Source organism: Canis aureus, chromosome 14 (assembly GCF_053574225.1).
Source record: "Canis aureus isolate CA01 chromosome 14, VMU_Caureus_v.1.0, whole genome shotgun sequence".
NCBI classification, from domain to species: domain Eukaryota; kingdom Metazoa; phylum Chordata; class Mammalia; order Carnivora; family Canidae; genus Canis; species Canis aureus.
In genome coordinates, this window is record NC_135624.1 from 19246776 (window position 1) to 19263153 (window position 16378).

The 16378-nt window shown below is 38.6% G+C and overlaps 1 protein-coding gene across 1 annotated transcript in view; it reads right to left on the reverse strand.

Moving 5' to 3' along the window:
* The window catches only part of EIF3H (eukaryotic translation initiation factor 3 subunit H), a 95701-nt gene extending 81217 nt beyond the window's left edge, over positions 1-14484 (reverse strand). Inside the window, exon 1 of the mRNA XM_077847028.1 lies at positions 14322-14484. Coding sequence (XP_077703154.1) covers positions 14322-14453 — 132 coding nt within the window. The 5' untranslated portion in view covers positions 14454-14484. The remainder of the gene's footprint in view (positions 1-14321) is intronic.
* Between the last annotated feature and the right edge of the window lie 1894 nt (positions 14485-16378).

Sequence of the window (16378 nt, forward strand, 5' to 3'; positions counted from 1 at the left end):
AAGAAATGCTGAAAGTATTTAAATGTTTTATCACTAAAGCCAATACAAAAAAAGCCAATCTAGTGATATTTAATAATCACAATAGTATTTTATACAAGGTTCTATATAAGATTATTAGACTCTGGTTATTTGAAGATGCTATTAGCTAAATAAAATAGGTATGCAAATAGTTTACAACAGGGCTTCTCAAAGTATCCATAATGAAGAACTTATTTTCCTCTGGGCCCTCACAGACCAATACCATAGTAAAAAAAATAAAACTTACAAGAAAAGTGACATTTTTTCAAAAGAGAAAATACAAGCCCAGGGATCACACTCTTGGCTATCACAGCAATATTATACTGCTATAGAGGTTTTTAAACACTTAATCTCAACCCTGTGTTTATTTCATATAGACAGTAAACAGTTCACAAACCATACCCATATTTTAGGTGGCACTGGTTTATGGAAGCTGTAACATTAAGCAGGTAGACCATTCTCTCCTAGTTCTAGAAGATGAACATTTAGACATTATAATCAAACAAATCTTAATTTATGTTACTGATACGAAGTCTTTCAAAATATGACAATATTTCAATAGAGATATACTCCAAACTATGGGGCTACCGAGCCCAATAGTTCCTCCACCACCCCATGCTGCTTCTGTAGGAGAGGACAAGCATAGTCCTTAGATGGGGTCAAATCACTATTCTTTTAGCTCTAATTCCATTCTGAACACTGCATTTTCAACAGGGGTAAAAACAAACTTATGTCAGCGGCCCACTTTAAATTATAAGCTCTACAGGACAGAGGTAAGAAAGTGGATTATTTATCCAGTGAGTAAGCCTAGCTGAAGACCAACATTCAAATGTCAATTTGCTGTCTTCCACTTGTTGTACATAGTAACTCTAGAAGTAATCTTAATTTATTAACCTTAATTTACTAATTTAATCTAGATTACTCTAGAAGTAATCTTAATTTCTGTGTGAAAAAAATAATGTTCAAGTGAGAAAGAAAATTTTAGTAAAAGCTTAAAAATTATTTCTTATGATTGTATACACAAATGTGAACCTCTGGTTTGTACAAAGAAAAACTATATAGCACAGTTGAAAGGCTGGAGTACTAGAATTCAAAATAAAGTTTGGCAGCCCTCACCTACCTCCTGTGGAGATAAATCAGTCAGTGCCTATCTCACAGCACTGTTGCAAAGATCAAAAAATAATCCATCCAAAGTACCCAGAGTGCACAGTGCCTAGTAAATTCTCAGAAACACAATAGCTACTAGAAAAAACATTTCACCTAATCCATTCACTCATCTGTCCACCTATCCAACAAATATTTAGTGACTGACTAGAATATGCCAGGTCATGTCACTGACCCTTGCCTCCCCAGAATGTTCAGTTTATTCCTCAGAGATTTTTTTCAGTATAGTAAGATGTAAATATAATTTATTAAAAATCAACCACCTGGGCAGCCCAGGTGGCTCAGCGGTTTAGAGTCGCCTTCAGCCCAGGGCTGGATCCTGGAGACGCGGGATCGAGTCCTGCTCGGGCTCCCTGCATGGAGCCTGCTTCTCTCCCTCTGCCTCTCTCTCTCTCTCTCTGTGTGTGTGTGTGTCATGAATGAATGAATGAAATCTTAAAAAAAAAAAAAAAACTTAATCTAATAAAGGAGATTTATTAAAAAAAAAATCAACCACCTGACACCAAACTTCTAGTTTTGTTAAGACGTATCAATCATGTTGATCTAGAGCTATTTCTTATAACAACCAATACCACAGGGTTTTAAAACAAGACTTTTAAATCTGTATTAAATTGTCAAAGTTAACAGTAAATGGACTTATTCAAAACAGCAGTGCATATGGTGTATACATGTGTTTACATATACACGCAAGTTCCCTTAAAAATATCATCATCCTTGCTAAAGGTAAAGACTAGATCCACTCCAAGAGTTTCTTAAAACTGAAATAAAAAGGCAAAACACCCAACTGCACCAGTTGCTGGTCATCTGGAGAAGAGGTCAGGCAGGATGCATGATTCCTACACTGGCTTTATTCCAGTTTTATAGATTCTGGGAGGTAAGGTCCACAGCCTGAATTTCTCACATCAATCACTGTCAAAGAACAGCTATTACCATAGAAGAATTTTAGTCTCAAAGAAACTGTAATGCCACAGAATCTCCCCTTAGCATATTCTGTAAAGTCAATAACTAGACTTTCATTTAATTCTGGCTTCTTTCACTGACTGATCTGTGAACTTGGCAGTTTTCTTATTTGGTTAAGCCTAGATCATTTTTTTCTAACACTGAACAAAGAAGGTAGTTACTGCCAAAATGTAAATTCAAAAAGCAGAAAGCAGCATTAGTCTTAAATTTAACACATTTTATGGCTCAAGTGGGATAGGGGCTCCATTTCATAACTGGCTGAGTCAAATAATAAATAGGATTTAAATCACTGCTGTTCAGTTTTGATGTGAAAGAAATTTAAGTAACTTCAATAGCGCAAAAAAAAAAAAGACATTTTGCTCCTGACACATACAGGATTAGTTGCAATGCTCCAAAACACTTAATCAATATCACTTCTATAATATTTCAGTTGAAAGAGCATACTTCATCATTATTCTCTTGGATCTAATGTTCATCAATGGTCCACAATTTTAAAGTTAAATCAACTAATAATTGTTGCAGAAAGGGGGAGAAAGGTAAAGTAGTCTCCAGAAATTCAACAGAATAGCACTGCTCTCCTCATAAAAATTGGTCATGAGAAAGTCCAATAATGTAATCAAACATACAAATGTATAATCACAATTAAGTGTTATGTGATGAGGATGTTTTATTTTTAACGTTAAGTTTTTACCAACTCAATGTACATAACCGATCTGCAAATTTTCCCAAAAATTAAAAAATTAATTTTTCCAAAGTAAAATGAGTGATAAAAAAGCTTTCCTGGGCGTCGGGCTTCCGGCATGGAGCCTCCTTCTCCCTCTGCCTGAGTCTCTGCCCCTCTCTCTCTCCCTCTCTCTGTGTCTATCATGAATAAATAAATAAAATCTTAAAAAAAAAAAAAAGCTTTGCTGGAACAAAATTCATTTCCTCTCTCATACAAAACAAACCGAAAAATTATAAAACTGCTATGAGCGATCCACTCCTAACATGTTTTAAGTTTGTTATATTGAGGAGAATGGATCACTGCTTAGGTTAGAAGGCCTTTAGGTGATCTGGTGGCACTTCAATTATAGTTTGTTTCTGTTTCTTAACAGGAGGCAGTGCTTACTAAAAAAAGTCCAGAAGGACACATTAAAAAGAGTAATTGTGACTGCCTCTGAGAAGATGGTGGTTGAAGATGGATGAAAGTGAGAGCTTCTTTTCAATACATACTCTTTTTTGCTTTTTGATTTATGTACCATAGGTATCCAAATGGCTGTTTAATTGAATAGGGTTAGTTTTCAAAAAGCACACCACAGTAATACCAGAAGAAGGTGATTATTCAACTTCAGGAGATCCCTCAGAACCAAAGTGAAGGTTATGCATTTCTGCACAAAATATAACCGTAGTTTTCTTCTATTCAAGGGAAAATATTTTGGTTTTAATTGTTCTAAAGGCTATCCTTAAACCAAACTTGAAAATTTATCTACAGTTATCTACAAGTCCTCATTTGGAGGCAAAAACAGAAGATAAAGATCTTAATAGTCAGGGTATCAGGTTAGATTTTATTTTGTGTAATGGGGATTTTCCAAAAGGTTTTTGCATTCTAGGACTATAGCTGTCCTTCAAGATAATTATTTATGGGATGCCTGGGTGGCTCAGTGGTTGAGTGTCTGCCTTCGGCTCAGGTCATGATCCCAGGGTACTGGGATCAAGTCCCACAACAGGCTCCCTGCAGAGAGCCTGCTTCTCCCTCTGCCTGAGTCTCTGCCTCTAAGTGTCTCTCATGAATAAATAAATCTTTTTTTAAAAAAGGTAATTATTTACTCAGCAGCATTGTGTGTAGTAGTAGTCAAGTATAAAATAGAATCTGTAAGACCAGTCACATGAGACTTTTGCAATAATTCAGAGAGTAAGAAATGAATACTGTAGATAACACAGTTATAGACTCACAAACTAAGTGATCCTAAAAAAACAATCCAAGGGAAACCCTATAGAGCAATCAAAGATGATATCAGAAGCCCTAGTGACTTGGGCAGATGGTGGTAACACTAACAGACAACAAAAAGCATCTCACTGGAATCACTGTAACAAGTATATTAGCATCCTAATAGGCACATGTAATTTTAAAAATATAGAATAAGATTTTGGGCAGCCTGGGTGGCTCAGCAGTTTAAGCGCCGCCTTCAGCCCAGGGTGTGATCCTGGAGACCCAGGATCGAGTCCCACATCCAACTCCCTGCATGGAGCCTGCTTCTCCCTCTGCCTGTGTCTCTGCCTCTCTCTCTCTCCGTGTCTCTCATGAATAAATAAATAAAATCTTAAAAAAAAAGAGTAAGATTTTTAAAAATACTAACTCCCTTGGCAATGATGCCAAGAAGCAGCACTTCAATCCTCTATACATGGGAAAATAAACTATATTATACAACTATTCTGGAGAGCACTTTGGCAACATGCTTAAAATCATGCATAATCTTCAAGCCATTAACCCCAATGTAGGTATTTATTAAAGCAGAGGGAAAACATTAGAAAAGTAAACCTCAAAATCTTAATGGTGCTACCCACCCTCATGTTATGAGCTTATAAACTGAGATATTTTCTTTCTGGTTTGTGTGTGTAGGCGTGTGCATGTGCATGTATCTATGAATGATTTCTCCAAACTTTCCATTCAATGAATACATATTAATTTTTGTTAAAAAAATGAATTTTAGCACATTACTACTGTACCACAGATAAACTTTTGCTACTTATGTCAGATTAAACTAGCTTGGGACAAGGATAGAAGTAGAAGAGGTACTGAGGAAAAAAATTCATATTAATCATCAGGATGTGAGGAGTATCTGTGGTATTTAGGTACTATTTGTAGTAAAACTAAAACTCTAAAATGTTATGCCAAAATACAGCTGCTATCCAGACTCAAACAGTAAAAAAGTTTTATATTTTGATTAAGTTAATACTAAGTTATCACTATTTTGCTGAAATCCATTTTCTCTCCCGTATTTTTGGGCTTGGTGCCAACATTAACAAAAATACAGGGTACTACTCTGGCATACACCAGTGTCCGTTTCAGCTTTTTTGGTGTTTTTTTTTTTTTTTTTTTTTTTTTTTTTATGATAGTCACATAGAGCGAGAGAGAGAGAGAGAGAGAGAGGCAGAGACATAGGCAGAGGGAGAAGCAGGCTCCATGCACCGGGAGCCTAACATGGGATTCGATCCCTGGTCTGCAGGATCGTGCCCTGGGCCAAAGGCAGGCGCCAAACCGCTGCGCCACCCAGGGATCCCCCAGCTTTTTTGGTTTTAATGAAATAAGTACAGTTAGTTTGTCACCATATAGATGGAGATGTATACTGCACTGTAATTTCTGCTATTAAATCTTACCTTTAACAAGATATAACCATTTTATAGAATGATCTAAAATAATAAAAATTAAATTAAATTAAAATTTAAAAAAAGAATGAGCTACAGTTTATGGGAAAAAAATCTATTTTCTCTTTAAGTATATTTCTCATACATTGCTGAAGGAAATCATAATTTAAATGATATTTTACAAAAGAAAAATTATGAACTAATCTCCAAGAGAAAAGGAAATGCAACCAAGTTTCCGTGTCAGTGCTGAAATCGTAAGTTTTCACCCAAGAAATTAAGGAAGACCTGGTAAAGTACAAGTGAGGATATTTGACCACAGGACCCTAGTCAAAGCCTAATGCTTTGTAGAGGCTTGTCTCCCCAGTATTAAAGGCTGGACTAAGCTGAACATCCAGAAAAACGCTAGGAAGACTTAAAATACCTAGTGCTGCTCAGCAAAGCTCTTGAAATCTCAGATTTTAAGCTGAAGATCAGAATTTATATTTATATAAGAGCTAGCTGGAGCCAAAGATGACAAGAAAACAAAAGAAACCTCAATATTGTGCACCCACACCTTTTAATGTCAAAAAAAACCATTTGAAGAGTACATATGCCATTTCATCTGGGTCAGATATGCTACAACTAAAGTTAAAATTTTTCATTATCTTCCATTTACTCTGTAAAACATCGAGTTTGGAATCCCACTGTAATGAATACCAACTATTAAAATCAATACCAACTACTGAATCTGTTACTAGCAATAATTAAACATCAATAAAAATAATATATATTAAGCTTCTATTTATTACAATAGGAAGGCCACACGTTATCCTCATATTAAAGAAGAAACTAAGACCCAGAGATGCAACTGATTTTTTAAATCATCTCCCCCATGAGAAATACTGTGCATGCTATGCTCCTTAAATTATTCCAAGACAGCTACAAGAAACACTGATATATATGCCATAAACACAAGAAGCACGATCAGAAAGCAGTCTCAAAAAGGCAATGGATTTCAATAAGCCCTCTGACCTTAAAGGAAAGGAACAAAGTCCAGAATGTCTGCACGATTAGACAAATCTTAAAAGCATCCTAAGAAGTCAGACAGACTTAGATTTGCCTATCCTAAGGCAAGTAAAAAACCTTACTGAGGAATACCTACCAGCACTCCTCTCAATTGTCTTTGGTATGCCTCCTATTTTCTTCAATATTGATTCCCCAATATCTTACAGTGTGACCCACCAGCTAAAGTTGCCTTTTCCTAAATAAGAATATTTACTAAATTGACTTCTTTTAGCTACAAATCTTCCCCTTGAATATGACAGATTATTAAATATACAGATTCTGATATATTAGCTGTCTTGTACATTTTAAAGTTCTAAGTCTGTAAGAGCATGCATATATATATATATATATATATGCTTCATTTGTAAAATGGGGGTAATAATGGTTCCCAAATCAGAGCTATACAGTTTCAATGCTATAATACATATAAAGTACTCTGAATAGTACCTAGCACATTAATAAGAGCTAACATCTACTGAGTACTTACAATATATGAAGCAGTTGAATAATGGAAAACAAAATGAAAAAAGGTGGCAATTTGTGATTTGAGTCCAAGCTCCAAATTAAAATCACTTTATGCCCTTGAAAAGCCACTCAGTTTCCATGAGTGACTGAATAGACTGAATAGACTGAATAGACTGAATAATCCAGCTAATATTAGTTCTATCAGCTCCTGAAGTTCCAGGGATATAATACTGTATGTCTGTCAAATGTTTTAATCTACTATAAAACACTATTACTTAAAATTAGTGTTATCTTACTTGCCAAAGCAAAAATATAAGTAGTCAAAATGTCAGACTGCATACTTAGAGTCTGTTTAGTCTCATATTAAAAATAATGCTAACAAGACTGCTTATCTGGTTTACTATCCACAGCAAATGACAAATTGGAAATAAATGGGGTAAAAGACATGTAAATTTACCAACAAAACAGTAAGAAAGAAAGGCAGCCAACTAGAAAGACAAATTACTCAAGACACCTCAAAGACACGGGACAATATAGAAATAAACAGATGTAAATACCCAAAGGGATTCAAGAGGACTGTCTAGTATGGGGCAATAAATTTTGTTCTTAATAATAATACTAAGTCATCAAAACTTGGCTAAGCTATGTCCAATATTCTCTGACTAAAGAGGCAGAAATTTATGTAATACACTTCAGAATGATTTCTAGCTAAAATGTAAAAATTTTGGTGCTTGAAAGAATTTCAAGTTATTTGACTAAAATATCCAAGTATGTGAAGCAACTTATTCTTTCCTGAAGACAATTTGGAACACCTGGGTGACTCAGTGGTTGAGCATCTTGCCTTTGGCTCAGGTTGTGATCCCGGGGTCCTAGGATCAAGTCCTGAATTGGGCTCCCTGCAGGGAGCCTGCTTCTCCCTCTGCCTATGTCTCTGCCTCTCTCTCTGTCTCTCTCATGAATAAATAATAAAAACCTAAAAGGAAAGAAGGAGCCAAGAGCCACACAATTTTTTGTTGTGAAACATTAAAAGGCCAAACTGTATTCTACTTGAGACATGGATTTTAGACTAGGGCTTCCATTTCATAGTTTAATGCGCTGCAATCTAGTCTCTGTAACTTCATGTAGTGTCTCTCTCTCACACACACACACACAAAATATACAGTCATATATGTCATAGCCTCGTATAACCTCCTTACAAATTGAATTACTCATTTCAGTTCACAAAGTACTTCTACCAACATTTTCTCATCAGATCTGAATAACCACCAGTTAAGTAAGACAGGTAACATCTACCCTTAAAACTGTTGTAAGAATCAGACATAATCTAACTGAGCTTTCCTTCACAGGGTCTTATAAATAGCAGGTGCTCAATTAACACTAGTGATTTTTCTTATAGATAAGACACTGATGCTTAAAAAAAGGAAGAAATATGAGTGAGTTTATAAAGCTCAGTCTCCCAGACTCACTGTGTTCCTCACCAACACATTTCTACAAAGCATTTACTGCCCCAGTTTCCTCACGATTCATTTTCAAGAAAATTTCTTGTACCACAGAACTGTATTAATTCATTTATAGTATCTTAGTGCTTTCTTTGTGTCAGTCACTATTAACATTGCAGTGAACAAACCTGACACTGGCCCTGCTCTCAGGAAGCTGGTATTTTAGTTTGAGAAGACAAGCAACAGGGCAGCCCGGGTGGCTCAGCGGTTTAGCGCCGCCTTCAGCTCAGGGCCTGATCCTGGAGACCCGGGGTTGAGTCCCGCATCAGGCTCCCTACGTGGAGCCTGCTTCTCCCTCTGCCTGTGTCTCTGCCTCTCTCTCTCTCTCTGTGTCTCTCATGAATAAATAAATAAAATCTTAAAAAAAAAAAAAAAGAGAGAGAGAGAGAGAGAGAGACAAGCAAAAATAAGAGAATTTCAACAGTAACAAAGGGCCCAACAGAGTGAATATAAAGGTCAAAGAACTGATGGGGTCACTGTAGAGCAGTTGGGAAGTACCTGTGAGGTAACATCTGAGCTGACACCCAAATGACAAAGTATATGGAACTCTGACTTTTTCATTTATTAGTAACATACTCTACCTTACCTCCAATAAAGGACGGATGAGGTAGCTAACAATTTTAAACAGTAAGATAGTTTTACATAAAGAGAAAAACAAAATTTAAAAGGAAATAAATTTCTATGGTAATTAGTTTTAAGCACTGGAACTATGAAAGATACAAATATTTTACAATTTGGGACCTGGGGGGCATAGTCAGTTAAGCAATGGTCTGACTCTTGGTTTTGGCTCAGGTAGTGATCTCAAGGTCAAGACCAAGCCCTGCTTCTGGAGTTTGGCTCCAGACTCAAGAATTCAGCACAGTGTCTTCTTGTCCCTCTCCCTCCCCCACTAACGATCACTCTCTCTGTAAAATAAATAAATAAAATCCTAAATTTTGTTTTACAATTTTGCCTTCAAATTGTCATCTCAGTGAGAAAAGAAAAATAAACAGGAAACCAGTAATGAACAGTCTATGACCATGTGTCAAGATGAGCAATATAAGCAGTCATCATAAAAAGTTCAGATAAAGGAAGAAATCAATGTGGACCAGAACAATACTTCTCAAACATTAATATGCCATAAATCACCTGATGCAGTAAATCAAGATGGGGGCCTGAGATTCTGATATACTGTATTTCTGCATTTTTAACAAGGTACCAGGTGAGAGCAACTCAGCTTGTCTCTCTAATCCATGGAAACTGGTTCAGGGGAATGACATGGGTTTTACGTGAAAAGTTCAACAGGAAGGATAAGTTTGATCTTTTCTAGGAACAATGAGATCATTTGACTACAACAAAGATCCACAGATCCATTCCTCCATTCCAAGAGGATACATGAGCACTGACTCTGCAGGGTTCTAATGGAATGGACAACGAAAAGATTCTTGTGAGATACCGTTTCACACAAGGAAAACAAGCCATCTAATTGTCCATTAATGGTCAGATGAGGACAATCATGTCATATTTAAACAATGAGATGCTCTACTGTAATGAAAATGAATGAATTATAGCCATTTAGTCTAGAATGGGCTAATCTCAAAAACAATGTGAGATATGCATATATGACTCAAGACATTAGAGAACATATACTATGATTTAATTCATATTTCATTCATATTATCAATATAAAGAGGCAAAAGTAAACAAATTGTTTAGAAATACTCTATGGTGAAGCTATAAAGAAAACCCAATCCTTGAAACAAAACTCACAATAGTGATTACATAGTGGGGATTAGGGATGGGAGAAAAGAACGAAAGAGGAAGAGGTTTCAAAGATATTCATAATGTTCTATTTCTCAAGTTGAATGGCAGATAACTGGATGTTAATTTTGTGATTATTTAAATTATGTATCATAGATATAATTGCATGTGTGATATTTTGCATGTGTGAGAATATTTTGGCATTTTTTATACTTCTTTGCAAATGCTATCAATGATTTTTCTAAATACTAAATCAGGGATTTAGCCACCTGAGTGGGTCAGCAGTTGCCTTTGATTCAGGACATGATCCCAGGGTCTGGGGATCGAGTCCCACATCAGGCTTCCTGCATGGAGCCTGCTTCTCCCTCTACCTGTGTCTCTGTCTCTCTCTGTGTCACTCATGAATAAATAAATAAAATCTTTAAATAAATAAATAAATAAATAAATACTAAATCAGGGAATTACTGGTAATGGAGATTCTAACAGTGAGTTGAAGAAAGAATGAAAAACTACAAGTCTATGTAACTGTTTAACCGTTGACTTCAAGAGGAAAAAAGTGGCAACTAAGAATGGAACACAGTGTTACGTGAAAAAGAGAACTGAACATTTTAACATGGGAAAAGTCCTGACAATGTTCGTAAGAGGAAGGTAATATTAAAGATATAGAAGATTTTATGAAATAGACCAAAGGTAGTAAAGGAAAGGGTCAATACAAGAAGAAAAACAGGTCTTGACCTCTAACAAGATGGCAGGAACAAATGTAAATTAAACACCAAGCTAACGAATTGTCCTATGTGGCTGGAACATACACTTTCTACAAGTCTTGGAAATAGAAGGAAATTAATCTGAACACAAAACCAAGGACATCTTAGTAGGCCTTGAATTCAATACAATATCACTGTAAACATTTCAGGAAGGAAGTTAACAAGATCTTAACTTTCACATTAAGTGAAGGTTTTAATGAAAGTATGAAGGAAAGGGGCACCTGGTTGGCTTAGCTGCTTAAGCATCTGCCTTTGGCTCAGGTCATGATCCCAGGACTCTGGGTGCCTCGTGTCCAGCTCCTTGCACAGAGAGGAGCCTGCTTCTCCCTCCCTGCTCTGCTTGTGTGTTCTCTTTCTCTTGCTATCTCTCAAATAAACTAAATCTTAAAAATAAAAATTTAAAAAAAAAATGTATGAAGGATTGACTGAAGAGGGCTAAGAGAACAATTCAAGATATCACTAAAATAATCTATAAGATATCAGGACATGAACTAGGAACAGTATAAAAATGAGGGACACCTGGGTGGCTCAGTCTTTAGGTGTCCAACTCTTGATTTTGGTTCAGGTCATAATCTCAGGGTCATAGGATGTAGCCTCACAGCCAGCTAGCACTTGGTGGGTGGGAAGTCTGCTTCTCTCCTTCCTCTGACCCACACCCTTACCCTGCCCACTCCTCCTCTTAAAATAAAGAAATCTTAAAAAAAAAATAAAATGAAATCTTTTATTCATTCATTTAAATTCTATCCATATCAGCTAAAAGGTTCTATTGGAAACATAACTCATGAAAGAGCATAGTCCCTTGCCTGCCCTCAGGAGCTTACATTCTTGGTGGGGGAGACAAGAAAACAAAGACAGTTACAGGAAGTGGAAAATGCTATGAAACAGAGTGGTGTGATGGAGGATGATGGAGAGAGAGATACATTTCGACAGGTTTGGTAGGCAAAGCCGTTCTTAAAATGCGGCGATAAAGTCAAGGACCAGGGCAGCCCGGGGGGCTCAGTGGTTTAGCGCTCCCTTCAGCCAAGGGTGTGATCCTAGAGACCTGGGATCGAGTCCCATGTCGGGCTCCCTGCATGGAGCATGCTTCACCCTCTGCCTATGTCTCTGCCTCTCTCTCTCTCTCATGAATAAATAAATAAAATCTTAAAAAAATAAAAATTAAAAATAAAGCCAAGGACCTCGAGGATCGTAAGAAGCCACCAAGTAGTAAGAAATACTTGAGTATTTCAGGAGAAAACAAAGAACTAAAATGTCACTAGGAATGTAGTCTACAAGTAGGAGGTGAGTTTGGAGAAGAGACTAGAATAGCAGGACCTTGAAGAATGGGGTAAGACGACTATATTTTATTCCAAGTGGACATGGTTGATGGCATATAGATGAGAAGCAGAGAAATTTGATATAGGGATGCCTGGGTGGCTCGGCGGTTGAGCGTCTGCCTCTGGCTCACGCTGTGATCCTGGGTCCTGGGATCAAGTCCCACATTGGGCTCCCTGCATGGAGCCGGCTTCTCCCTCTGCCTGTGTCTCTGCCTCTCTCTCTCTCTCTCTCTCTCAAATAAATAAATAAAATCTTATCTATTTTTTTTTAATTTTTATTTATTTATGATAGTCACACACAGAGAGAGAGAGAGAGAGGCAGAGACACAGGCAGAAGGAGAAGCAGGCTCCATGCACCGGGAGCCCGACATGGGATTCGATCCCGGGTCTCCAGGATCGCGCCCTGGGCCAAAGGCAGGCGCTAAACCGCTGCGCCACCCAGGGATCCCAAATAAATAAAATCTTAAAAAAAAAAATGGAATTTGATACATTTTGGAGGTGGAACTAACAGGATTTGCTGACGGAGGAAAAAAAACAAAAACAAATGTAGGGTTAATGCCTAGGTTTTCTGACTTGTTCAAATGCATAGATGATAGGTCCATTTCCTAGGACGGGAGACCAAGGAAAGACCGAAGAGGAGAAAGGAAGGAAAGGGACATGGCCATACTTTTATTTTGGACAAGTAAAATTTGAGATGCCTATAAGATATCCAAATAGGGATGTCAGGCAAAGAGTGGGGTGTTCAAGAGTGGCACTCAAAAACCAAGTCTGGCAAGAAATATAAATCTAAAGGTTATCAGAATATAAATTATATTTAAAGCCACAAGAAAGGGGATCCCTGGGTGGCGCAGCGGTTTGGCGCCTGCCTTTGGCCCAGGGCGCGATCCTAGAGACCCAGGATCGAATCCCACGTCAGGCTCCCGGTGCATGGAGCCTGCTGCTCCCTCTGCCTGTGTCTCTGCCTCTCTCTCTCTCTCTCACTGTGTGCCTATCATAAAAAAAAAAAAAAAAAAAAAAAAAAAAAAGCCACAAGAAAGGAATTTAAGGAGTATCTACTGTTGTGACTTTTTGGAACACAAATAATAACACTTGAGCAACTAGGGATTAAATGGTCATTAACTATGTCCCAGAACACTGTTCTAGTTACTGACATATATTAAGCCAATTTTAATCCTCAAAACAACCGAAATGAGGAACATAAATGTAAAGATTAACTTAACCAATACCATTCAGCTAATTTTAAATTTTTTCTTTAATGATTTTACTTACTTATTCATGAGAGACCCACAGAGCGAGAGGCAGAGACACAGGCAGAGGGAGAAGCGGGCTCCATGTGGGGAGGCTGATGCGGGACTCGATCCCAGGACCTGAGCCACCCAGGCGCCTCTTATTCAGGTGGGACTCAAACCCACGCCGTCTGGCTCCAGGAGTGTGCCTCCTCTGGTTACACCCGTCAAACACAGACCGGATAGAAAGATGCCTAAACCCCAATCCCGAGGCACTCCAACAGGCACAGACGGGGAAAGGGGAAGCCAACATAAGACATGTTCATCCCCACTCCACGGCTTCACCGGCTCACAAGTGGCTATAAAGTCAATCTCCACTTGGGAAGTTACGGATGTCAGACCCAGGCAGAGAAGCAATGAAGTTTACCTCACCTTCCAAAAGCCGTGGATTCCTAGATCCTTCTTGATACCTGCCTTCCCCTATGTGTCTTCCAAACGACTCTTTCTCCAAATCTAAGCGTCTCGTGACAAGACCCCAAGAATCTGTCACACACACACACCCCTAGCCTGTTCCCTAAGTCCTCAACCCCCACGATGGGTGGCAGAGAAAGTTGTCGCGCCTCCCCACAAACAGTGAAGATGAAAGAGAAAGGTTTTCGGGGAAAACTCTGTCCCAGTCTCACGAGGCCCCAGGGAGAGGCTGCCAAGCAGCGCGTCTGGCGGGACAGGACGAAGAACCGAGGTCCCCACGTGGACCCGGCGAAACGGAAGCCCACTCACCAAGCCATCTATCTGCACTTGCTTCACGGCCGAATCTCCGGACCCGCCTTTGCCTTTGCCTTTCCCCGCCGGGCCGGTGGTGGAGCTGGAAGAAGTGGCAGCGGAGCCGGCGCCTTCCTTGCGGGACGCCATCTTTTCAGCCGGACAGGAAAAAAGAGAAACGTGAGTGGCCGGAAGCGGAAGTACGAACTCCACGTGACGTCACGAGCAGCCCGGCGCCCGGGGGGCGGAGCGGGAGGAGAGGCTGGCGCGGGGCCCCGCCTCCCTCCGCTCGTCCCGCTTCCACGCTTCCGCCAGGGAACGCCTTTGCGCATGTGCGAAGTGCGTTTGCGGCTTCTTGCTCCGCAAAAGCTTTCTAAGACACAGGTAGACTTTTAAAGATGTTTCCCACCTCACGTTTAGTCAGTCTCCATGAGTCAGTTGCCCGTAACAGCGTTATAGCTCTCATGCAGGTAGCGTCTCGCCTGAAAACGATTTCACTTTTAATTTTTTTTTTTAATGAAGACATTCTTTCCGTCTTTCCAAATTTTGCCTGTTGCTTATTTTTGAAATGTTTACCCCTTCAAGAGATGTCTATGCAGAACTGATAATTCCCAAATTGATTTTCCCTAGACCCCTCCACCGAAGTCCACACCGGCATGTCCATCTGCCTATGCAACTTCTCTACTTAAATGTTCCACATGGACTAACAACCCAGACTTTCCAAAACTGAACTCCAAATACCACCTCCCTCCATAGTCTTCCTCATCTCATTTGATGACAGCTCAATTCTTCCAGTTTATTAGACCAAAAACCCTAGAGTCGTCTTTGACTTCTCTGTTTCCCTCACACCCCTGCAGCCAACCCTAGCTCAGACTCTACAAGAAAGGGAATTCTAGGAAGTATGATTCCAGCTTAGCAAAGTTGACATAGTACAAATCCACCCAATTATAGGCTGTCGAAAAGAAACTCATTTCAAACATAGTAATATAGGCATACTGAAAGTGAAATGATGGAAAATATATCATGCAAACATTACGCCAAAGAATGCAGCAGTGGCTATATTATTAATATCAGATAAAGGAGAATTTGGAGCAAAGAAAACCACCAGAGACAGAGAGAGACATTATATAATGATAAATTGGCCAATCACCAAAAACACATAGCAATTCTAAATGTGTATTCCCTAGCAACAAAGCTGAGCTTCTGTAAAGAAAAAACTCCTGGAACTCAAAGACAAATAGACATATATACAGTCATAGTTTAAGACATCAACTCCCCTCTTTCAACAATTAACAGAACAACTAGAGAAAAAATCATCAAAAATATAAAAGAACTCAGCAATACCATCAACAGGATCTAATCAACATTTATAAAAACATTCCACCCAACAACAGAATACACATTTGTTTCATTATTTTCAAATGCCCATGGAAGGTATAAACCGTATCCTGAGCCATGAACAAACCTCAACAAGTTTAAAAGAACTGAAATCACAGAGTATGTTCTCCAACCACAACAGATTCAAACTAGAAGTCAAAACAAAAAGGTAACAGAAAATTTTCCAAATACTTGGAAGCTAAACAACATGCTTCTAATAACCCATGGGTCAAAGAGGAAGTCTTCAGGGAACTTTAAAAACACAAACACATTGAACCGAATGAATGTGAAAACATAAAATGTCAAAATTTGTGAGACACAGCTACATCAGTGCTAAGAGAAAAGTTTATAGCTAAATGTATACATTATGGAAGAGGAAATATCTCAAATCCATAACCAAAGCTCCCTTCTCAAAATCTTAGAAAAATAAGAGCAAAATAAACCTAAAGTTCTAGGTGGCTCAATTACGTGTCTGCCTTTGGTTCAGGTCATGATCCCAGGGTCCTGGGATTGTGTAGAGCTCCCCATTCGCTGGGGAGTCTGCTTCTCCCTCGCCCTTCCCCCTGCTTGTGCACTCTCTCTCTCTCTCTTTCCCTCTCAAATAAATAAATAAATAAATAAAATCTTTAAAATAAACATTAAAAAGGGCAGCCCAGTGGTTTAGCGGTTTAGCGCCACCTTCAGCCCAGGGCATGATC